This window comes from Aricia agestis, chromosome Z (assembly GCF_905147365.1).
Source record: "Aricia agestis chromosome Z, ilAriAges1.1, whole genome shotgun sequence".
In the NCBI taxonomy this organism is placed as follows: domain Eukaryota; kingdom Metazoa; phylum Arthropoda; class Insecta; order Lepidoptera; family Lycaenidae; genus Aricia; species Aricia agestis.
The window spans coordinates 4,926,447-4,951,665 of record NC_056428.1 but is presented as its reverse complement, the minus strand read 5'-3'; the positions used below and the strand labels follow the sequence as shown (position 1 = coordinate 4,951,665).

The window sequence follows — 25,219 nt, the reverse complement described above, 5'->3', positions numbered from 1 at the left end:
GATCCCCCCCTATCTCATGAAATTAATTTTCAGGCCTACTTTTCTGTAGCCACACATGCTTCCACAGTTAGCTTTGTATCTGCAGAAAATTATTTAATGAGATCGGGGGAGATCGTGGGATCTTTTTTTGAAAAGATCATCTACAAGACTGGTCTGAAAGGGTCTGAGATAAATTTTTTGTAAAAGTTAAAAGTAATAAGGAAACTTTGAAAGAAATTCTCACTTTTTTGCCTATAACTTTTGAATTTTTAATTTAGGATGAAAACTTATATTGAACATATTATTTGTAGGCAAAGTAATTTGCAACAAATTATGTTCTGACATTTTTTTTGTAAGACTTTCCGAGTTATCGCGAAAATAGTGTTGCCACCCATTTTTTCAAGATGGCGGCCGGGGGTCAAGGGCGGCGACCCCACAAACTTGAGGTTAAGCTTCTATTGACTCCCCTAACATATCCCAAAAATAAAATTGCGTCCTCTAATAAATGCAATATTCGGTCATAAAATTGTAACATTTCAATGGACTACTATAAATTCCGACATTTTCACTAATTTGTACTTGTTAATTAACTGTTAAGTGTTAACTATTGTTTTTCGACCTTTCACCACCATTTGCATATAATGGATATTATGCGATAGATGACACGTTTCCACTTTCCAGCAACGAATGCCAGTGCCACGTGACTGGCCCTAGCAGGAACAATATGTGAATGAGTATTCGTAACATATAGATATAACATCCGAAATGGACTACGCGACGTTATTTGGTCGAATCAATGTTAATTGTGATCTGTCAGCTGGGTTTGACGTAAGGCAACCAAACTACTTAGGTCCCCGATTTGCATAGGAATCAACTTCTCTGATAGTACAGTAAATAATCCGACGTGTTCCACACGTCATCAGAATATTGACAGAAACGTTGACTAACATCGAACAAAACTTTTTGTTTACTGTCAATGCCGGTGTTGCCATCTAGCGTGGAAACATTGCAGTTATGTGTACTTTTTGTTTACTGTCTGAAAAGTTTTGTTCGGCGTGACAACGTTTCTGTCAATATATTGATATGACATGTGCAACATGTCGGATTTTGGTCGGATTATATCCACCAGGAGGCGCTTCGTTTCAGTTGAGTCTACCCCCTAGCAGCAGATGAAGTATATGTAGAAAACTCTCTAAGGTGATCAGTGATCACACATTTATCAGCACGGACGCACCGTACGCGCGGCATTTTAAAATTCGTTGTATGAAATGAGAAACCACGCTCATTCGTCCGCACCGTACGAGCCGCATTTCGTGTACTATGCGCTGCGTTCGGCGCATACGGTCTAGCAAATATGCGATTATCTTTTAGTAGTAAAGTAGTAAATAAGTTAAAAATATTTACCACTGTTGTTGCGAGTAAATACCTTATTCTGTAAACTGTTAATTCCTTCATATCACACTTAGTCACATCCAAATAATAGTCACAATTCTTAAAATCATTTATTTATAATAGTCCCTCCATTTCCTTCATGAACTGCATGTATGCGTCGTCTTTGCTTGGTGCCTTAGGTATATCGGCGGGTCGAGGTATAGACTTGACCTCGATCTTTGACCTCTTGTCCTCTCGTTTGACCCTAAGAGCCGAGGGCACGAACCGCGTGACGTCGGCAGACAGGTTGCGGATTTGAGGTTTCGCGCTTATAGTTGCACCTGGAAACATTTATAAAGAGTTAATTTTGCTTGTTTGCAACCACTGAAAGAAAACAATAATCAATAACTATTTCAGTTTAATAATTAAAGTATCTGATCGCTTATTCTCAAATCGCGGAATTCTGTCTGTAGCGGTCATTGACGCCCTGTCAAAAAACTTGTTATATTTCGTCGTTTTCTATACAAACCACGATTGACAATGAAGTAATAGATGTTGCTAATCTAAGAGCGATATCGTATTTTGCATACACGATGTGAACAGAGCATAAATTATATCACTTCAAAGTCATAAATAGTTGGAGATTATCATACGAAGAGTTACCAAGACGTTTTCCGATGAAACAATAATCTGTTTTTTTACAAGAATTCAATTTTATTCTTAAGTTAACAGAATGCAGTGTGAGTATTTTTCACATAGCTCCTAGACTAGAAAGGTCAATGACCGTTGGTGCCATCTTAAATTGTCCTGACTATAGTATTATGAAGTTTTTGTTATAGAGTGGAGATTTGGGGATTCCCTAACATAGCAGCATCGTCCAAAAGGGTAAAAATGGGAACTGTACAGAGCTGCATATCTGCATGCTCATCGCCCGGCTTTTTATCTGTGTAGTAGTAGCTCTCACACCACAAAACATAATAATTATTATGGTCATTTTGTCGAATATAACTTATATAACCCAAAAAATATAAAGATTTTAATTTTAGACGAATTTTAAGACTATGTTCAAGAATTTGAGAAAAGCTTGTAGAAGTCTCGAGTTGTGTTTAGTCTTTAAATATCTTATTTCTTAAAACATTAACCTTAGCGATGCAATATAATATTTCTACGTGATTGTGCATCTTACACAAATAATTACATTGTCTATATTAATTACTATGTGGTAGTAAAACAGCGGATTTATAGCTGTAATAAACGTAAGTGTTAACAATGTTATTACATTTTTCTAGATTATACAGGATGTTTGGTACAATTTGTTTAATAGAATGCAAACATAAAATCTGTAGAATGGATATCCAGGTGAAGAAGAATTATTTGAAGAATCAGTGGACTCAGCAGGTAAAATTGACAGCTACATATTCGTAACGTTATCGACTATCAAATGAGATGCCATTTGACTAATAACATAGCAATATGGATAAAAATAATCGGAGTAAATATTTCTTTTAATAATGGGGTAAAACTTATACCAAACATCCTATATCTGTGGTGTTCTTTATGGTGTGTAAGCTGACGGCTGCACATAAACAAATGAAGTCAACTAAATAAGGATAACATTTTATCTATCAAATAAAATATAATTATATAATACATTTTAATAACACCCCTCATTTTTGACGGGGATGAAATATAATAAACAGTAAATACCTTGAGCTCCATCCTTCTTGGTAATAAGCTGCGGGGCCGCGGTCAGTACTGAGACGTGCGGTGCTAGCGGGCGCAGCAGGCGTGGGGCCCCTGGCGGCGGGCCGGGGGGTCGCAGACCACGCGCGAGGCCCGGCAGACCGGCGGGGGGCCCCGGAGGGCCAGGGGGCAGCCCACCTGGAACAAACATATTATATAATAAATCCATATGCCTGCCGTCCTACCAAACGCCAACGAGATATCTCGTGGATATCTCACTCTCGAGCGTAGTGACTAGTGATGTTGTCGATATCGATATAATATTATATCTCTTTTTTCCCTTACATGCGTACGTCGAGAGATAAATTTCTGATTCGTATTCTAGCTTCACAGATAAAAAATATTAAATAAGGGGGCAAACGAGCAAACGGGTCACCTGATGGTAAGCAACTACCGTCGCCCATGGACACTCGCAACATCAGAAGAGCTGCAGGTGCGTTGCCGGCCTTTTAAGAGGGTATACGCTCTTTTCTTGAAGGTTTGCAGGTCGTATCGGTCCGGAAATACTGCTGGTGACAGTTCATTCCAGAGTTTTACAGTGCGCGGCAGAAAGTTACGCGAAAAACGCACTGTGGAAGACTCATCAAGGTGATGAGGATGGTATGTTTTTCGCGTGGGACGATAGCGAAAAGTTACAGGTGGTATGATTCCGAACAATTCCTCAGAGCACTCCCCGTGATACAACCGATAGAGGATGCAGAGTAAAGCAACATCTCGGCGTAATTCCAGGGGGTCCAAGCTGTTTGAAACACTATGGCAGTCAACAATTCGAGCAGCCCTTCGTTGGATACGATCCAGAGGGAGCAATTGGTATTTTGGCGCCCCTGCCCAGAGATGAGAACAATATTCCATATGAGGAAGAACCTGCGCCTTGTAGAGTTGTAGGCGTTGGTCCGGACTGAAGTACTGTCTCGCTCTGTTAAGAACGCCAAGCTTCTTCGAGGCTAATTTAGCCTTACCCTCAAGATGATATCGGAACTGGACTTCGCTCGATATGTTGACGCCAAGTATCTCAATGCTAGGGGAGATGGTTAAAGATGTGCCCTCGAAACGAGGATAAACGACCATTGGTGACTTTTTAGTGGTGAACGCGCAGACTTGTGTCTTGGCGGGGTTGAATTGGACTAAGTTACGTCTACCCCATTCAGAGACCTTCTCCAATGAATTCTCCACCTTAGACACAAGTTCGTTTCGACTCTCAATGACATTTTGCCGAGAAATATTAGGGGAGCCGGTATATAAAGCATCACCTGTACTATCATCCGCATAGCAATGAATGCCTTTGGTTTGTAACATGTCATTGATATGCAGTATGAATAGAGTAGGCGATAGCACACAGCCCTGAGGGACACCAGCATTAACAGACTGAGTTTCCGAGCATTCGCCGTCAACTACGACCTAAGCTTCTGTCTGCTAAGAAACTAGTGACCCACTTACATAATTTCTCGGGCAGCCTGTATGATGAAAGCTTTGATAGCAGCGCTTTATGCCAAACCCGATCGAAGGCCTTCGCAATGTCCAAACTAACAGCCAATGCCTCTCCCTTCGACTCAATTGCCTGAGCCCAACGATGAGTCAGGTATGCCAAGAGATCACCAGCCGAGCGACCCTTACGGAACCCGTATTGTTTGTCGCTTAGCAATCCCTGGCCGTCCAAGTATCGAAGAAGCTGGCTATTGATAATGGATTCCATTATCTTCGAGAAGAGAGAGGTTATAGCGATTGGTCTGTAGTTGGAAGGATTTGAGCGATCACCTTTTTTGGGGATCGGGTGCCCCAAGGCTGCCTTCCAGGAAGCCGGGACTATGCCGAATAGGAGAGCCGAAAAAGACGCGTCAAGACCGGAGCCAACTCTGGAGCACACTTTTTCAACACAATAGGCGGGATTCCGTCAGGCCCACTCGACTTTTGGATATCAAGAGTACAGAGGGCTTTTCGCACTGAGCTCTGATGAAACCGTATATCCGACATGATGCTCGTGCATCGCGGTATGGTCGGCGGTTTCTGCCCCCCGTCATCCAGGGTCGAGTTTGACGCAAAGAGCTTGCCCAGAAGATCGGCTTTGTCTTTTGCGTCCTGGGCCAACGATCCATTTCCTACGTGTAGGGATGGTAGGGTTGGCTTGCAGAAATTTCCTTTAATAGCTTTGGCCAGAGACCAGAATGCACGGGTTCCCGAGGGGAGGCGCTCAAGTCTCTTGCCAATTCTATTGATGTGCTGTTGCTTTGCCCGAGTAATCTCTTTCTTGAGGGACCTAGAGGCAAGGTTGTACTCCTTTTTATATGTGCTGGTATTTAAATCCCGAGCAGACACTGCGTTGGCCCAGGATTGGTAAGCCTCCTGCTTCCGGCGAGAAGCTTTTTTGAGGGATGAACCAAATCAGGGACGAAATCTGCCGCCAGTTAGCACTACAGAGGTCGGAATGAAAAGTTCCATCCCCTGCATCACCACATCAGCAACAGAGTTGGCAGTGTTGTCGAGATCATCCGGCGAGAAGCACACGTGCCCCCAAGGATAGGATGCAAAAAACGACCGCATCCCATCCCAGTCTGCTGACTTGTAGTGCCACACACGACGGTATTTAACAGCGCGCTGTCTTAACACCGTCGTAAGTGGCACAGAACTCCTAACAAGGCAATGATCCGATGAACCAAGTGGTGCGGTTACGGATATTTGGTAGCCGTCAGGATTTGAAGTCAGTAGGAGGTCCAACAAGGAAGGATTCTGACCATCCACATCTGGGATTCGCGTAGGCGTAGTAACCAGTTGTGTCAAGTCGTTCGCAAGGGCAAAGTTGCAGACAGATCTCCCCGCGTGATCAGTTTTACTGGAATTGAGCCAGTCGGTGTGGTGGGCATTAAAGTCGCCAAGTATTATGATCTCTGCGGATGGGATCTGCTGCTGCACAAAATCTGAAGCAGCTTGTAGGTGCTCCAAGAGTCGGTCCGTCTCGGGGTCACCACTATGGGACCTATATAGGCACGCATAGACGCGAGGGTGGTCGTCGCAATCTATGCGGAGCCATAAGTTTGATAGGTCCATGACCTCAAGATTGCTGAGGCGGCGAGAGCTGATATCATCTCTGATATACACACACACTCCAGCTTTGGGTAGAAAGGAGTGCTCGAGGTAATACCCTGGGTGGGAAAGGTATGATGTGTCACTCGGAGATGATATCTGCGTCTCGGTTAAAAAGAGCAAAGCCGGCTTTTCCGTCTCAAGGTGGTAATGGACGGCATTAAGGTTGGAGTGTAATCCCCTGATATTACAAAAGTCCATGTTTAATATCGAGGGGGGTGCCTTTGTGTGTTTGCTCTTGCCCCGAGCAGATTGGAGCGCAGTTTTGCCCTCCCCAGAATCGAGGGGCAGCCTGGACGTCCACGTTCAGTTCCAGGGGTTCTTGAGTATGGACGTCCAGAGAGGGATTCTCCAACGCAGTTGGTACCCTCCTGGGGTAACAAATTGTTTTTCAACTGCGGCATTTCTAGGGGGGTAGGGGATTGGGCCTCCGGTAAACTCACTCACTCGGCGAAACACAGCGCAAGCGCTGTTTCACGCCGGTTTTTTGTGAGGCCGTGGTATTTCTCCGGTCGAGCCGGCCCATTCGTGCCGAAGCATGGCTCTCCCACGGACACGGATAATAGGTATAAATGAGAATTTCGACAACAATTTGTTGTCGAAATTCTCATTGTTTTGACAACAAAATCTTGACAATACTCGATAAAAATGTGTTGTCGTGTTAAGGGCCCCGAAGACGATCAAACGGTTTAACTCAAACACGTAAATTTTAGTTTGATTTAAACCGATTTGATCGTTTACAAAGCTTGTTTGAACGGTTTGTCAAACATTTACGTGTTTGAAGCATGTTTGATGCAATTTCATATTATCGTTGTGTTTGACGCGCCGTTTGATCGTGTTCCGACGCGTTTGAAGGTTTGAAAAACCCGGCTTAGTTTAGTGCTGGATTATGAAGAAGAAAAAGAGAAAGAAGCTGTAGTTTCTGTAGATGTTCGTGGGTAAAACGATATTATGTTAGTCCATAGTCCATACCATTCTTTGTACCAGTCTTTCTCTTTTTTTTTTGTCTCTTCTGACGGAGGACATTAACGCAGGGCCCCCGCAAGGGCTACTGGCGCCTGTGTGCAAAAAAAGGATTTTGGCGCTTTAGGCAAATTTTTTGGGACTTTAGTTTTGGCCCCCTAATGATGGCAATTTGGCGCCTCTAGAGTCTAGAGGATGGCACCCGTGTGCATTGCACACATTGCACATATGATAGCGCATTAATGTCATAAACATAAGATCCACCACACAAAATATTTCCATTCCTCTTACTCCGTACAGTCCGTTCTACTCTGAAACTCTCTCACTACCAGGGTGAGACTCTCTAAAACTTTGAATACATTTAAGTCCTCCCTCAAGGATTACTATCTCAAGATGTGATCTTAGTATTGTAACTTGTAGTAACTGTATAATGTATATACTTTCTTGTGCCAATATATTACGTAAATTATATTATCTTATATCTTTAAATGAGCAATTATATTATCTTATATCTTTAAATGAATAATTGGAATATCGGAATCGGCTCCAACGATTTTCATGAAATTTAGTATATAGGGGGTTTCGGGGGCGATAAATCGATCTAGCTAGAAATCATTTTTAGAAAATGTCATTTTATTCATGTTTTGACCAAGCAAAGCTCGGTCGAATAGCTAGTGTATATTATGTTATGTATATATTATATAATTATATGTATTACATTATTAATTATTATATAAAATATACATTATTGATAAAATATTTATTTTAGTATAATATTTTGCATGTAGTATTGCATAATAATATGTATTATGTGTGTATTCATTTCATAGGATAGTATTTATATGTGATGTATTAATGTTAAGTCTTTAAGCTTTATTTTTAATTGTAATTAGATAATATACTTTAAGCAAACCGCCCTTTCTAAAGCAACTTTTTGTTTCCTTTCCTTCCAAAGAAGAAATTGCTATTTAGTAATGTAAATCTGGAAGAAATTGCTATTTAGTAATAAGACCGCCTTGGTGTACTCGTCATTTTATGTGTTTTTGTCGTATGTTTGTTGTTACTGTAACTGTGTGCACAATTCATTCATTCATTCATTCATTCATAAGAAATCGCGATCCTCGTTCTAGAATCTAGAGCATCTTCTGCATCACAATTCACAAGACGTGTACTCGACAGCGCGTATTGAATGAAACTGCGCAGTGTCGTTTGACAAACCGTTCAAACCAACATCAAACGGTTGCATCAAACACGTAAGGTTTGAATCAAACCGTTTGATCGTCTCGGGGGCTCTTTAGGGTTCGTAGACAAAAATAGCACAGAATGAAGAGATAAACCAGTTAACATCGAGAAAACATGTATACAACATTTTCTCGTTTACGCATCTTAGGCCGGCTAGGCATCAAATTATTGTCTAATACCATAAACTCATTTTCCTTCATCACGCCTTGATGGACTTAAAGTAGAACAAGAGGAACTGTGAACTTGGTTCATGAATAAATCATACAAAAAAGCGACATACACAGGATATGGGCGAAAAGCCCATAGACGTCTTAAATTACTTTAAAAAACCTTATTATCCTTCGAAAACTCTATGTCTACAACATAATATTTTTCATCACGTACCGGGCATAACATGTAGCGGCGGCGGGCCGGGCGGTCCGGGTATACCGGGCGGCGCGCCGGGCGGGGCCCCCGGGGGCACCAGCTGCCGCAGCAGCGGGGGCCTCACACCTGGAACATATATAAAAGCACTGTAAAATATTATAGGTTATATTATGTTACATACAATGCGAATTCATAGTTTTGTGTGTGAGCCACAGACATAGATCAAGATAGATAACGCATGTGTTGCTCGTCTTTCAAGAGTTTCAAAATGCCTAAATGCCTAATTGTGCTTTAAAGAGCTGTAGAAATTAAAATAGAAACGTTGGCCTAAATAATAGGCACGTTTATACGTGGGAGAGCCATGCTTCGGCACGAATGGGCCGGCTCGACCGGAGAAATACCACGTTCTCACAGAAAACCGGCGTGAAACAGCGCTAGCACTGTGTTTCGCCGAGTGAGTGGGTTTACCGTAGGCCCAATCCCCTACCCTATTCCCTTCCCTACCCTCCCGAATTCCCTTCCCATCCCTACCCTCCCCTATTACCCTATTCCCTCTTGAAAGGCCGGCAACGCACCTGCAGCTCTTCTGATGCTGCTAGTGTCCATGGGCGACGGAAGTTGCTTTCCATCAGGTGACCCGTTTGCTCGTTTGCGTTATTTCATAAAAAAAAACGTTTCTTATCTTCGGTACGTGACTACGTCACAGTAAGTAGGAAAAAATGGCACGCTCGTTTTCATACAAATGGAGCGACATGCAGTATCTATCTTGATCTATGCTCCCACCACGGGAGCCCATAATCAATCTGTCACAGTCACGGTGCTTCAGGGCGCTCAGTCTGTAAAATGTTGTACCTGGCGGCATGAGCGGCGGCGGCGCGTGTCGCGGGTCGTGTTCGGGCTGCCAGTCGTGGTCGGGCTCGCTGTCCGTGTCGCTGTCACGGTCACGGTGCTTCAGGGCGCTCAGTCTGAAATCGTGAGTTTGGTGGGTTAGGCAGTGGCTACCTTGAACAGGGCAATCGATCCGTGGCCTCGATCTTGCAGGGGCCTTACAACTTTCGTGACTCGGAGGTCGTGGGTTCGATTCCCGCGTTGGAAACATGTTATTTCCAAGTTTGGTTAGGACAATGCAGGCTGATCACCTGACTGTCTGACAAGTAAGAGATGATCCATGCGTCGGATGGGCATGTAAAAAGTCGGTCCTGTGTCTGATCTTTCGCCAGTCGTGTCAGTCTTTCATCCCAATGGGACAAATTACGAGAGTAAAAGTATAGAGAGTGCTTCAAAAAATCATGAAAATCGTGTGACGTACTATGGATGGTCCCTTATCTCCTTTAACCATTACACCCACATACCTCGCATTCAAATCCGCCGCTCTATCTCTTTCTCTCTTCTTGTGTACTTCTTCCATCTCTTTCATGAAGTCATCTATGTTCTGCCCCGAGAGTGCCAACATGCGCTGTTGCAGGGAGGTCGGTTTTGGCGCGTTGGCTGGTGGTGAGTGGTCGTCCATAGGCTCGTCGTGGTGATCGTCATGGTGGTTATCATGGTGATGGTCGGACGGTGGTGGTATCATCTGCAAAAAAATAAATACTTAAATTAAAAAGTTATTAAAGGCACGAATGGGTTGGCTCGACCGGAGAAATACCACGGGCTCACAGAAAACCGGCGTGCAACAGCGCTTGCGCTGTGTTTCGTCGAGTGTGTGAGTTTACCGGAGGCCCAATCCCCTACCCTTTTCCCTTCCCTACCCTTCTCCTATTTCCTTTCCTAATCTCCCCTATTCCCTTCCGTACCCTCCCCTATTCCCTTCCCTACCCTCCCCTATTACCCTATTCACTCTTAAAAGGCCGGCAACGCACCAGCAGCTCTTCTGATGCTCCGAGTGTCCATGGGCGACGGAAGTTGCTTTCCATCAGGTGACCCGTTTTGCTTGCTTGCCCCCTTATTTCATAAAAAACTACCTATACAGTTTTTGTTTTTAAGCTATTGCATAACTTTGAGCGCGTCGACCCAATCAAGAAATTCCGTAACTAGGGCCGGTATAAATAGTCAGCACTTAAGATGCGATCCGGTCTCAAGACGCGGTTCGGCTCTGTGTAAGTCCAAATTTTGACAGCCAACCAATCACAGAGCCTGTACCGTGTCTTGAGACCGAGATGCATCTTGAGTACTGACTATTTATACCGGCCTAGGATTTGGCGCTCACCGCACTGACGATGCGACGTTGCCAGACCACGGTGTTCGTGTGCGTGTGACTAGACGTATGCGTATTATAGCTGCATAAGTTGATAAATACCGCGGCAGTCCCCGAGTGCCATACTTTTTTTTTGCATTATTGCATAACGCATAGGTCTGCGCTGATATTTCATACATTTTGGCACCGATGGGGTCAGTAAGTTGTCAGCGAGACACTTAAGAGTCATTTCAGACCGCAACATGACGGTAGATGCATTTCTTTTATATTGAATTGACAGTTTTGCATCGTCGTCTCACAAAGTGGGTCAAATCCATACAAATTTAAAAATGCATCTACGCGTTGCGTTGCGGTCCGAATTGACGATAAATCAGCTTTAGACATGATTTGTATTGTTATAACCCCAGCAAATTACTCAAGTCTACCATCTGTCCATCTCTATTTCTCTAATAGTACTATAGGCTTTAAATCTATATTCAAATAAAGAATTTATTACCACAGGCTCTCCCGGCGGTCCCTCATCAGGTAGATCCACAAATCGTAGGTTCTTCTTCTCCTTCACCACATGGTGTTTGTCAGTGAGGGTTAGCTCGTGTAACAAAACTTCGTAGTCTGGCGGCGGGCCGGGCGGGACACCGGGCGGTTCTACGCCTGTAGGACGTTCCTGAAAAAAAGTTTGTTTTTTTAATTGACCACAAGTTGCAAGAGTTAAGTCCCATCATGGTCTATACTCTGTCTATTTCTCATCAAAATCGGCCAGGTAGTAGCTTTGAAGGATATTCAAACAAACAAATAGACAAAGTTATCCTCATTATAGTAATTAGTTTAATAGAATTCTTCTTTCTTCTCACAGTAATGTTTTATTTATTTATTTTATTATTTTATTTAGACTGGAACACAATGGGTATAAACGTCAATGGATCAAATTTGAATCACCTTAGGTTTGCCGATGACATAGTGATATTCGCAGAAACGCTACAAATAATGCCAAACCAACTAAGCTACGAAAGTCAGATCGCAGAATGATCCATGTACCCAACGAAAACCAAAGTAATTACAAAGGGAATAAAAGAAAAAATAAAAATAGGAGAAGATGTGGAGTATGTTGATGAGTACCTACATAATATATTTAGGACAAATAATATCAACAACAGACCAGTATTCGAAGGAAATAGAAAGAAGAATATGTAACACATGGAAGAGGTACTGGCCACTATAAGAAGTATTCAAGAACGAAACTTCTTCAAGTAGTAGACGACCTCTGTGGCTCAGTTGGTGAGCTGTTGGTAGCTCAAGCCCCGGGTCGCGGGTTCGAATCCCGCCGACGGAACAAAAAAGTTTTCAAAGTTCCTGGGTCATGGATGTGTATTAAATATGTGTATCATATAATAAAAATCTTATATATATGTATAGTATAAAAGTATTAAATATATTTCCGTTGTCTGGTATCCGTAACACAAGTCCTTCAGGTACTTACCACGGGGCCAGACTGACGTGGTGTGAAGCGTCCATAGATATTATTATTATTATTATTAAACTGTGCCAATATCTGTTAAAAGTAAATTGTACAATACCAGTGGTCTTCCATGACTAACATATGGGTGCCAAACTTGGCCAACTACAAGCAAAAACTTAAGTGGTGTCAAGTGACACCCGAATGGAACAAAGTAATGTCTTATGTTCAAAAAACCTGTAAGTATACATAATACACTAAAAAAATATATTTAAAATATCGCCATCTATTGACGCCCAGAATGCTAACAACGCGTCACTGTTTATGCTCAAAAAACGCCATCTAGTTGAGGCACAGGAATATCAACGCCCTCTACTATGCAGGTACTAATAAAAAAGTGTCGAGGTCAAATATCGTTCTGTCTAGCCTCCTTTACGCCGAACGCGCGATAAGGAACTTCGTTCCAATAAGCTCACAGTATGTCAACAAATCATGGAACGAAGTATGCTAAATATAGGTCTACGAGACCGGTGGACAAAAACTAAAATAAGAAAAATAATAAAGGTAACAGACATATTGATAAAAACTAGAAAACTGAAATGGAACTGGATTGGACATATAACAAGAACAGATAATGGGAAAAATGGACTGAGGACATAATAGAACAGTATCCTAGACAAGGGAAAAGACGAAAAGGACGTCAGAACAAACAATGGGAGGATGACATTCCAAAGGGATGGAGGAGATTTGCCAGGGACGGAGACAAATGGAAGGAAATGGGGGCGACCTATGTCGAAGAACAACCTGACTAAATGTGTTTTTATTGTTTTGCTATAAAAAAAATTGTCTGGTTATAGTCAGTGAATAAATGCTTTATTTATTTATTATATTTTATTTAGTTACTAATTTCATGGTTGTTAGCATCCTGACTAGAATAAAGCCGTTTTTCTATCAAAATCTACAGGGCTTTAAACCAAGGTTACAGAGATTATTTCAAATTAAAAAGATGAAAATCTAAACAATTTAAATATTTGTTTGTTTGGGTAAATGACTTTAATATTATGATGATATCATTATCCGTTTTAAAATAACCTTTTTGTTGAGAAATATTGTGCAATACATGTAGTAAATAACACAATGAAAATTTTATGAAATAATATGTTTTATATCTTTTTAAGACAATTTTAGCCTATTACTCTTAAATCTGTTTTTTTTAATAATTTCTAAACTTACTCTATAAGCAGAGTCCTTCTTCAATATTGGTCGTACAGGCATGTTGGTATGTCCAGAGTCCATCGGCAACGGTATTTGAGATGGCAGGTTACCAAATAATATGTTATCTGGAATCTAAACAACATATAATGTCAATACAAAATCTAATAAAGGAAACATTTTTTTATAATCTCTCGAAAATTAATTAAAAAATTTCTTGACATTTTTTTAATAAACTCAGTCAATTTAATATGGAAGCTGCTTAATTTGCAGTACAATAATTATAGCTATTTTATTGTTAAGACCAGGAAGAGTACCTGTAATGTTGGCAAGGGAATGTCATCAACTTGCACAGATTGTGCGTGTTTCACAGACTCGTAGTAAGATATAAGATGTGCTCTCCTCTTCTCATATTCCATTTCCTGACGTTTCAGCTCTACCCATTTCTCTGGATCGTCTTTATCCTGAAACACACATTGAAACACTTCAAATTCTTGCATGCATTTGTGTGTCCCCCCGTTACAAAGCCTATTATATATTATCATCAATGAAAAATAGGAACAGGGAGTCAGTTCAACTATAGGGTGTTTATTTGTTATTAAATACAATTAAAATTACTGAACTCTCCTGCATTTGCTTAGTTAAAAAATAGCTCAACAGTACAGCTATTAATAATATTATTTTCTACTAATATTATAAATGCGAAAGTGTGTCTGTCTGTCTGTGTGTCTGTCTGTTACCTCTTCACGCTCAAACTGCTGAACTGATTTTGCTGAAATTTGGCATGGAGATACTTTGAGTCCCGGGAAAGGACATAGGATACTTTTTATCCCGGAAAAATGTATGGTTCCCACGCGATAAACTAATTTTTGCGCAACGGAGTTGCGAGCATCATCTAGTATCCTATATTTAACCATACTCTGCTGGAAGTCACAGGTCCTAAATACTTACATACATCTTGAGAACTCTGTCAAAGGTTTCCTTTAACTTTTTCCTCTTTTCTTTAAGTACTTTCTCATTCAGTGGTGACGGTTGCAGGACATTGTACTCTGAAATAACAATATTGTGAAGAAGTATTTGTAGTCACTGAGTTTACATTTGTATTTTTATACTTTAATTTTATAATGTGTAAATTATAAATATAGCCTACTAGATGTTGTTCTCTGCGAATATTTTCTGCTTAAGCTATGCTATGACTCTTTAAGCTTTCCTTACCAATTTGGTACAGCGGTTTGAGAATGAAAAGGTGACAGACGGACAAACTTTGAAATTAGTATAGATGTATAAATACCCATTTCATCAATCTTCTGAAGCTCTTCAAGAATCTGAGTGGGGTCTTTCATTTTTAACACAGCGGCGCGAACCATCTGTCTTTGCCGCTTGTTCTTCTTTAATTCCTTTTTTCTTGCTTCCTTTCCTGTGTCCGAACATTTTGATTGTAGATAAATAACACAAATGAATCAATATCAGCTAAATGTAAACCATAACAATCACTTACGTGCTTGATCTGTGGGGTTCATATATTTACCACTTTTAGTGGTATTTATTGATCGACGCCCCATCTTCGAAGGTTTTGCTTAAAACTACACTATTTAAATAACATTAATGTGCTGTTTTTGGTAAATTATTATCGAGGAAAGCAGAGTTAAAAGCACGGGTTAAAAGTAACAAAAACTGCAGAAACTCTTTTTCGAGAAAAAGAGCATTCTGAAAAAAAGGGAAGAACTGCCAATGTCAACTGTCACTTGTCAGTTTTTTGTTTCATAATATGGCGCTCGGCTTTTTAACCATGGCCAGTGTCAAGCTTAGCGTGCCGCTAGAGTCTGGCTAGCGAAAGATAAGACCGGCTTTTTATTCCAAAAATGATTATGGTAACACTGTCACTAACGTCATTGTCACCTATAGCATCTGTTGTTTATGTGTCAAAGTGAAAAATATTTATATGGTTTACGTGATTTTCTAATTTAAACATGACGAGAACTTTGAAAATAGTTTTCTGAAAACTGCTTTTTGCTATGATTAGTAAATACGAACAAAAAAGAAGTGAAAAGGATGCAATTTTTAAACAAAAACAAGATTGTTTACATGAAATATCCCAGTAAATTGGTAAGCACAGGTAAAAGATTTTGATACTTTCAATTATAATTAATTAAAATAATTGTTATTTATCATGTAATTGAATTTATTGTTTTGCAGGTAACATGGATGATGCAAAGGATTCAGCAAGTTATAATATCAAGCATAAATAAATTAAGAGATATGTTCCAAGAAGAGTGTTTAAAGACAAAATCAGTTCCTTGATGAGATTTCTTCTTTGACCGGTAAGACCCTAACGTGACAAAAAAAAAATACCTGAAAGCAACCTTGTTAATGAATGCTAACTTTATTTATGAACATATTTTCAGATGTCAGTGTTTGTACCCTAAAAAGGATTAAAAAAGAAGGCCAAATAAATAAAGGCGTGTGGTTACGGGAGTTTGGCTGGGAGGTGTTATTAATGCATCCGCCGTATAGTCCTGACCTTGCACCTTCAGATTTCCACCTGTTTCAGTCGCTGCAGGATTCCTTAGGCAGTGTCAGGTTGACATCACAAGAAGACTGCCAAAATCACGTCGCAGTTTTTTCATCGGAAGCCCCAAAATTTTTATAGCATTAGAATCGTGTCCCTACCAACAAGATGGCAAAAAGTTGCTTTATAAAAAAAAACCATTCGAATGTTTATATATTATAAAATTCGAAAAAAAAAATCCGCCACCTTTGATTTTCTGTGTTGTTTTTTCATCTCCCCTTAATTCTTTATTTTTAATCTACTTTCAAGGGAGGGTTATTAGTTTCAGGCATGTACAAGTATGTATTAAACAAACATATTTGACTATAATCAATACAATCTATGATGCTTGCGAGAATTTGTGCTAATACACTTTTAATTGCATAATAATATAATATAGGAAATTATTTAACATTTAAATTAAATTATATATTTTAAACTAAGAAATTACAGTATAGTTTAAGAAAATGAAGATAATTGTTTGATTAAATTATATTTTGTACGGTATCATGATGTACGATAAGCATTAAAGAAGAAGTTTTAATACTTCGACAAAAACATGCAAGAGTTTTCGTCAAAAACAAAACATCATGAAATGTATTGCAAAATAAAATTTAAGTTAACAACAACAATAAACTTATTTTTCTTGAAATTATCCAAATTAAAATATAATAATCCAGTTATCCAAACTAAAATATGATAATATTAATAATGTCATAAATAATCAAGTATCAAAACTATAATTCCGACTATAGACAAGGTTGCCATACGTAGATTTTTTTAATTTGCCGCCTTTTTCCAGTCTCATCTTTCGTTAGCCAGACTCTAGTGGTCGTTTAGGGTTGTCCACTAAAATACCGTTGTCGGCATAATAAGGAGAAAATCGCTAGTATGCCACTAGTGGTATTTTAGTAATGTGCGTTAACAAACCGATGCAGATGGCGGTAATTTGGTAAAATAAAATAAAGCAAGAAGAAGCAAGAAAGTATCTGCCGCTCTAGCCACTCAGGCTTAGCATTACAATATTTTTAACCGACTTCAAAAAAAGGAGGTTATCAATTCGACGCGTATTGTATGTACTATATTGTATTATGTATTATTTGCAGAACTGCCCAGTTTTCATATATGTTAGTCTACATCAGCGTCTGAACAAATGTTCCAAATTTCTAAAGTGTATGTATGTATGTATGTTTTTATGTTTGTGTTCGCATATCTCCGGAACTACAAGTCCGATTTGAGTAGTTATTTTTTTGTTGTACAAGGTATGGTTTAACATAGGGAATACAGCTGCAAGTTTCATCAAAATCGGTTGAGTAGTTTTTTAGGATACGGAATTTTAATTTATTGTAAGTTACGGTATACAGTGTGTAACAAAAATAAGTGATAATACTTTAGGGTGTGTACGTGTTCCTTGTAGAGAGTTCACTGTTAAAGTAGCAGCTCTGAAAGATGAAAATTTTTTTTCACTTTTGTATGGGCAATGGCCCGAGCGTCACGAGTTTCCCCATACTAAAGTGAAAATTTTTTTGGTATTTCAGCGCTGCTACTTTCACAGTGAACTCTCTACAAGGAACACGTACACACCCTAAAGTATTATCACTTATTTTTGTTACACCCTGTATAAAAAACGAACAGCCTTACACCAGAGACGTGGTTAAAGTTAAAGTTATGGTCAAAGTTATGGTTATAGTTAAGGCTAATTTAACTTTAACCTTACCTTGACCACAGAATTTGACAGAAGACGTTTCTGATCCGACAAGGCTTTAAATGAACGTGGGCGGGGGCATGGGCGCCGGCAGGAATAATTTCCAAGGGGTGCAGATTTTAGTTTTCTTTCTATTCTTTTCTTATTACTTTTTACGAACAACAGTGACTGTCTATTTACGTCAACAGAATAGATTTATATGCCGAAACATTACGAACTATCTTTGTACGGCATGGTACAATAATTCCTGTTGTTCCCGAGATTCCCAAGGGGTGCAAGTGCACCACCTGGCTCCCCCCTGCCGGCGCCCATGGACGGAGGCGCTGCTGGTAAAGGAGAACTGTCAAAATTATTATTTATTTATATATGGCGTCCATTTTTAGGGTTCCGTACCCAAAGGGTAAAAACGGGACCCTATTACTGAGACTTCGATGTCTGTCCGTCTGTCTCCAGGCTGTAACTTAAGAACGGTAATAGCTAGAGAGTTGAAATTTTCACAGATTATGTATTTCTGTTGCCGCTATAACAACTAGGGTTGCTGAGGATTCCTCTTCCTCATAATGAGGAAGTTCCGCAATATTTTGGGTTCCTCAACCGTTACCGCATCCTCATAAATAAAAATACCTACAAAAATCCTCTTCCGCTATCGCTTCCTCAAAATTTAAGAGGAATTTATGAGGAATTTCACTGCGCATGCGCGTCGCGTATCCGATCGGCAACGCACACGCCAGAGCGCGATGCCGGATCGAACGGGCGAGCGAGACCTCCCCTCTCGCCGCTGTTCCTTGCTTGTTTGTTTTAATTTGACATACCTATTAGCAAGCGTTGTTTTGTTTACGCGTGTACGCAGCTACGCACGCACTGCGAATAATCTAATAATTTGATTTATTTTATCGAAAATCGAAATTAGACAGAAGTGTAGTGCTATATCAGGTGTTCCCAGCCTTTTTTCTCCACTGCCCACTTTGAGAACAAAATATGTTTTAGCGCCCCCATTGTTTCACGGTTCACCTACTTTCTTTTCCTAATTTAAAGTAAAGGGCATTTGCCACAAATTTGTCGGTAATATTAGCCCCCCCAGCCTCTACAAAACGCCGCCATTTTTTCTAAGTCCCACACTACCCCCCTTTAGATTCAGCGCCCACAAGGGGGCGTAATTGCCCACATTGAGACGCTGTACTATATGGACGTACTTCCTCTTCCGCTTCCTCATCCGCATCCTCTTCTTCACAAAAATATCCTCTTCCTCATCCGCATCCTCTAAATTTGCGCGTGACAATTCCTCTTCCTCCTCCTCTTCCTCATAATCACTTCCTCAACAACCCTAATAACAACAAATACTAAAAATAAAATAAATTATATATTTAAGGGGGGCTCCCATACAACAAACTTGATTTTTTGCTCGGTATCAATGATGACAACAGGTAGGATACCTACTTGAAATTTTCACAAAAGCCTTAAATATATTATGTGTTCTTTGATATTTAATAAAATAAAAATTTAAGGGGGGCTCCCATACAAAAAACACAATTTTTGGCTTATATTTGCTCTATAACGATTACGGTACCCGGGAACCCTTCGTGCGCAGTCCGACTCGCACTTGGCCGATTATTTACTTTAACCAAAGATTTGACATTTTGCATTGTAGTTAAAGTTACAGTTAAAGTTAAAGTAAGTTGGTGCAACAAATCCTTATACGGTTGAATTGAGAAACTACCTCCTTTTTGGAAGTCAGTTAAAAAGTTTATTGCCCTCGTACTGACACAATATTAACTGATAATACGGACAACGATCTAGTGGCACGTGGATGACATTGAGTTGAGCGTGTTACTTTATTCGCCACAGCTGTCTATTAAGTGACAATTTACAAGAAGACATTAGGTCCGATAATGGCAACGCGCCAAAGGAACATTGTAGGATTGTACTAGGTTTTCGGTGGGTTAATCGTGCCCGTAACTATGGCTAAGCGGAAAGTGGAGCATCATGGGGTTTTAGTGGGTAGACCTTACGGGGAGTCCCATTGCCCACGTACCCCGGCCGATGTTTCCAATCCGCCGGGGATGCGCAAAGTATTTTCCATGTAAAAAAACACATAATATGAAAAAATATATTTTTGTATCATACATGTTTGGTAGTGTGAAGTCATTGAACTCCTCAGAGGCCGTAGATTCATTCATATAGGTCTATGGCCTATGCCCTAGCTAATAATGGTCCAACGTGGCTTATCACAATTTTTTATGAAACAGTTCTGAAAAATAATATTATGGAGTGTATCATTAATCAGTATAGCTCGTCTCGTGGTAGTCTCTTTGTTTGTCAGTGTAGTATGTACGCATAATCGTACAAAGTTTCATCATTCTAATGATAAGGGCGGCCGTATTCCGAACGGAAAAATCTGATGTGTGTGGTAGCTGTACGGAATTTTTCATGATACGGTCTCCGAATCAGGGAAACTGACGTATGTGGATGAGTGATATTGAACATTTAATTATTACTGTAGAAGGGTTCCCATGCCTGTGGGATCTAAATAACGAAGATTATCATAACAAGGATCTTGTTTTACAAGTTTATGGACAACCGATGATAATAAAAAAGTCTTTCTGGATAGGCTTTTTTAAAATAATATTGGCCCTCCGTTAATCTTTGTGGATGAGTGGATGTACCCACTAACGATGATGCATTTTTTTCTGAGAAATTAGAAATGCGATTGCGATTTCGACGAAGATATCTTCGTCGAAACCCATGTTTCTTCCAAACGTGTGCACTCCACTGAAGCTACTCCAAGACTAATCTAGGTATTCCGAACAGAAAAAATCTGATGTGTGTGGTATTGTGGTTGGCCGCCCTGAATTTACTGCGTCAGGAATATGTATGTGGCCGCCCTTAGACGGCTAAACGCCGACGGAGCGGTGCGATAAACCGAAATCGGACAGACATGACGAAACTATACACTATACATAGAGCCTTATTAGTTAGTAATATGTAAATGAATACCAAATCAGGGCTCTCCAAATTCTGCAATTGTCTGTTAAATAGCTTTTCCAACCTGCAAGAAACACACAACAATAACACAGAATTACTCAAATCTGTCCTAACCTTCGTTTATTTAAACTTATAAAATACGGAACCCAGAAATGGCGTATTTCAATGGTAGGTACAAGCTACGCACATGTAGAGAATAGTGATAAACGTGCAACAAAAACAAATTTATTTTTAGCCCCGATAAGTAAAAATAGTTGTAATCATCACCACAAAACTAGTTAAGTATATATTTGTTTAACTAGATAACTGTTTCGTTAAAATCTTATGAAAACTTTTAATATCTTGTATCATTTCTAATTTTCTTAACGCAGCAGGCTATAACAGGCATACAAAAAATTCAAACATTGCGGTCGGACGACGACTGCAATGATAGACTGGGGTTTACAAGGCCAGTCTGAAATCTCCTTTTTGGAAGCCGGTTAAAAAGATAGTTTCTCCATTCAACCGTATAAATGTTCTTTTTAGCACCTTTTATTTGAAGCAAAATTTTTTTGCAACTCGGATTTTTGATGCCAAATAAATCTTATCAAATAAAATAATCTTAATTAAAGTACTTACAATTATTAAAAAATAATCAATGGGTGCATACAAAATTTACTGCGAAGAACTCTACATAAAAGGTAGGGGAAAAAGTCTTTTCGCTTGTCATAAAATCTCTTGGGCTAAACTGGCTGATTTTGGTGTCATTAAAAAGTTTTAATTTTACAGAAGACAATCCCAAATTCAAATTAGGTAAATGTAAGATTTTCATTTGTTTTTATTATTGTAAAAGAGGGCCTCACTGATTGGTTCACACTCGGTATTTCCGGCCGGCAACACCGAGTGTGAACCAATCAGTGAGGCCCATTTATGGCAGGACTGCCGTGCAGTCCTGTCGTGAATGGGCCCACAATAAGTGATTCTAATGAAGAAATTCGATACAATACTTTAAAATTGTATTACAAAAAATGTAAAAATGCAACACAAGCCGCGAAAAATTTTTTTAATGTTTATGGACCTAATGCAGTATAATATGTGAGAGTAGCGCTTTGGCGTTTTCAATCCGGAAATTCTGATATCAAAGATGCACATCGCTCTGGTCGCCGGCCTGTTACGGACAAAACTGATGCCATTTTTGAAAAAGTGGAGCAAGCTGCAAGATCGGCATAATTATTAGTAGTTACTAATATACCGATCTAGGTAGTAACTTACGATGTAGCTGAAGAACTGGGGATTGACCACAAAACGGTTTTGGCGCATTTGAAAAAAGCTGGGTACACAAAAAAGCTCGATATTTGGGTGCCTCACGGGCTCATTGAAAGAAACCTAATGAACCGTGTACTCATTCTTGATTCTTTATTACGACGTAATGAAACCGAACCATTTTTGAAGAAGCTGATAACTGGTGATGAAAAGTGGATCACGTACGACAAGAAAGTGCGAAAAATATCGTGGTCAAATGCCGGTCAGGCTTCACAGACTGTGGCGAAACCCGGGTTAACGCGCAACAAGGTGATGCTGTGAGTGTGGTGGGATTGGAAGGGCATTATTCATTATGAACCATTGCCGCCAGGCAGGACCATCGATTCTGAACTGTACTGCGAACAACTGATGAGATTAAAACAAGAAGTTGAGAGAAAGCAGCCGGAATTAATCAACAGAATGGGTGGTTTTTCACCATGATAATGCTAGACCTTACACATCTTTAGCCACTCAGCAAAAATTACGGGAGTTTGGCTGGGAGGTGTTAATGCATCCGTCTATTATAATTATAGCAATGGGATCATGTCCCTACTCTGCGCCGTACCAACAAGATGGCAAAAAGTATTGAGATAGACTATATTCAACTATATTGTACTAGTATTTTTGCCACAGATTGTATTAACTATTAATAGTTAATACAATCTGTGGCCAAAAGTTATTGAACAAAATGGCACCTAAGGACCCTGAGCCATGTAAGGCCATGTTCCTTTGAAGGCCAACTATCAAAAAGTCGCAGTTATCGTCATGTAAAGATATTTTCCTTCTACTACACACTTAGATCCATCAAACTGTTGTTCAACAAAATTGGTATCAAAAGCTTTTATAAAAAAACCCTGGTACCACTTAAATCAATACAGCTGTGCAGTGTGCACACAATAAGTATTTCATTTTTTTATATTAAACTTTATATTTTATGCCAAATTTTAAAGCTTATTTAGCCCCCCAATTACACAACTTTACCCATAAACTATTTATCATTGATAGTTTTAAAGTTACGTCACTGCACAGATAAAGTACTGAGTTATTTAATACCGTAGAATAGATATAACAATCGAAAAAAATCGAAACTTAAATGTAAGATGATACCACCTTTTATAGAAAGACTTTTGAGCAAGCGTCAGCGCGATGTAGAAGACGCACAGCGCCATCTATTATGAATTTTTGGAACTAACTTAATTTGAACAAATTTACGCATTTTCACCCTTACAACCCTTTTTTTCCAGAAAAAAAGTAGCCTATGTCCTTTCTCAGGCTTTAGACTATCTGTATACAAAATTTCATTACAATCGATTCGGTAGTTTTGGCGTTTGGCGTTAAGACTGACAAACAGACCGACATAGATACTTTCGCATTTATAATATTAGCATAGATTATGTGCACACTGCACCGCTGGTTTTGGGTACTTTGATTAATTAAAGGCCGCGCTACACCGGAATGGCAGCAGCGAGGCGAGCACTTTCAGCGCTGCCATTCCGGTGTAGCGCGGTCCTAAGAGGGGTACCACTTACCAGGGTTTTAAAAAGTTTTTAAATTTGACATAAATTTTGTTGACACCGCGCGCTATAAACTAAAGTCCACGCGGACGAAGTCGCGGACAACAGCTAGTTATGAATAAAAACAGTATATATTAAGTCTATGATAAAAACAATATATAATAAAGTAGGTATGATTAGTTCTGTTACAATAATGAAGTAAAAAATAAAACGTCATCTGTTTTCATATATTAGAATTAAAATGTTGATTGCATTGATATATTTTCTGGATGGTATATAGGCCAACACGGTACACTCGAACTCCTTTATTTTAGAGCGCCTTCTGTTGTCAACTTGTCACATATATTAGAAAAAATGCAGTAGAGTTCTATAAGATAAGATAGATTGATTATTATTATACCAAGTGATTATTAATTATTAAACATAATATTCTAACGTATTAAAAACTATAAACCAAAACATAATCTATACTAATATTATACAGCGGAAGAGTTTGTTTGTTTGAACGCGCTAATCTCAGGAACTACTGGTCCGATTTGAAAAATTCTTTCAGTATTAGATAGCCCATTTATCGAGGAAGGCTATAGGCTATATTTTATCACGCTAAAAGTAATGGAAGCGAAGAAATTGAGGAAAAAATGGGAAAAATGGGGGAAATTATTTAAAAGGGCTTATTTGAACGCGCTAATCTCAGGAACTACTGGTCCCATTTGAAAAATTATTTCAGTGTTAGATAGCCCATTTATCGACAAAGGCTATAATCTATATTTTATCACGATAAGACTAATAAGAGCGAAGAAATAGAGGGAAAAGTGGAAAAAACGGGGGAAATTATTTAAAAGGGCTTATCTCACGAACTACTAAAGCAATTTTTCTGTTATTTGGCACAGATAAGAAGTAGACCACGTGAAGGATCATAGGCTATTTTTTGTGGACTCATTTGTCTGTGAAACATCTAATTTACGCGAGCGAAGCTGCGCGAAACGTTATATTTCGCGTGGTCACGATATCACGCGTAAGCGGACGGACCCATTTTGCTGGGTATTAAGATACTTTGAGTCCCGAAAAAGAACATAGGATATATTTTGTCCCGGAAAATGTACGGTTCCCGCACAATAAACTTTTATGATTCTCGCCTAAACTATTTAATCTATTTTGATGAAATTTGGCATGGAGATAATTTGAATCTGGGACAAGGAATGTTAGCTCCGTGATTAGTTCTATGTTACAATGAAGTAAAAAATAAAACGCCATCTGTTGAATCGTATTAGAACTAAAATGTTCATTGCATCGATATATTTCTGGATTTTTTTATAATATTATACATAAAATATATTTAAGATCTTTGAAATATTATTTTAATACACATCCAAGACCCAGGAACATTGAAAACTTTTTGTTCCGCCTGCGGGACTCGAACCCAGGACCCCCGGGATGAGCGCTGGCCACGCGTAATGCGAATTAATTTTCATCGATATTTTCATGGAAATAAGATATTTTCCCACATCAAAATGTAGCCTAGGTCCTTTCTCAGACTCTAGAATAACTGTGTACAAAATTTCATTGCAATCGGTTCAGTAGTTTTGGC

General features: G+C 39.4%; 1 protein-coding gene across 1 annotated transcript; it reads right to left on the bottom strand.

The window, feature by feature from the left end:
- Positions 1 to 1,470: 1,470 nt before the first annotated feature.
- On the bottom strand, positions 1,471 to 15,295 carry LOC121739210 (WW domain-binding protein 11). The gene is made up of 11 exons (XM_042131563.1): positions 15,100 to 15,295; positions 14,893 to 15,018; positions 14,553 to 14,650; positions 13,919 to 14,065; positions 13,623 to 13,736; positions 11,433 to 11,600; positions 10,095 to 10,315; positions 9,595 to 9,707; positions 8,761 to 8,868; positions 3,058 to 3,231; positions 1,471 to 1,691 (listed from the first exon to the last, which is right to left on the bottom strand). The coding sequence occupies exons 1-11, from the start codon at positions 15,161 to 15,163 to the stop codon at positions 1,486 to 1,488; spliced, it is 1,539 nt and encodes a 512-aa protein (XP_041987497.1). The 5' UTR covers positions 15,164 to 15,295; the 3' UTR covers positions 1,471 to 1,485.
- Positions 15,296 to 25,219: the final 9,924 nt, after the last annotated feature.

Excerpts from the sequence above, each read along its gene's own strand:
- LOC121739210 (XM_042131563.1), bottom strand. The coding sequence starts at position 15,163 with ATGGGGCGTCGATCAATAAATACCACTAAAAGTGGTAAATATATGAAC. Across the intron at positions 14,651-14,892 it reads TCAGAAGATTGATGAAATGG|AGTACAATGTCCTGCAACCG; the intron begins GTATTTATACAT and ends TTGTTATTTCAG. Across the intron at positions 14,066-14,552 it reads ACAGAGTTCTCAAGATGTAT|GATAAAGACGATCCAGAGAA; the intron begins GTAAGTATTTAG and ends TGTGTGTTTCAG.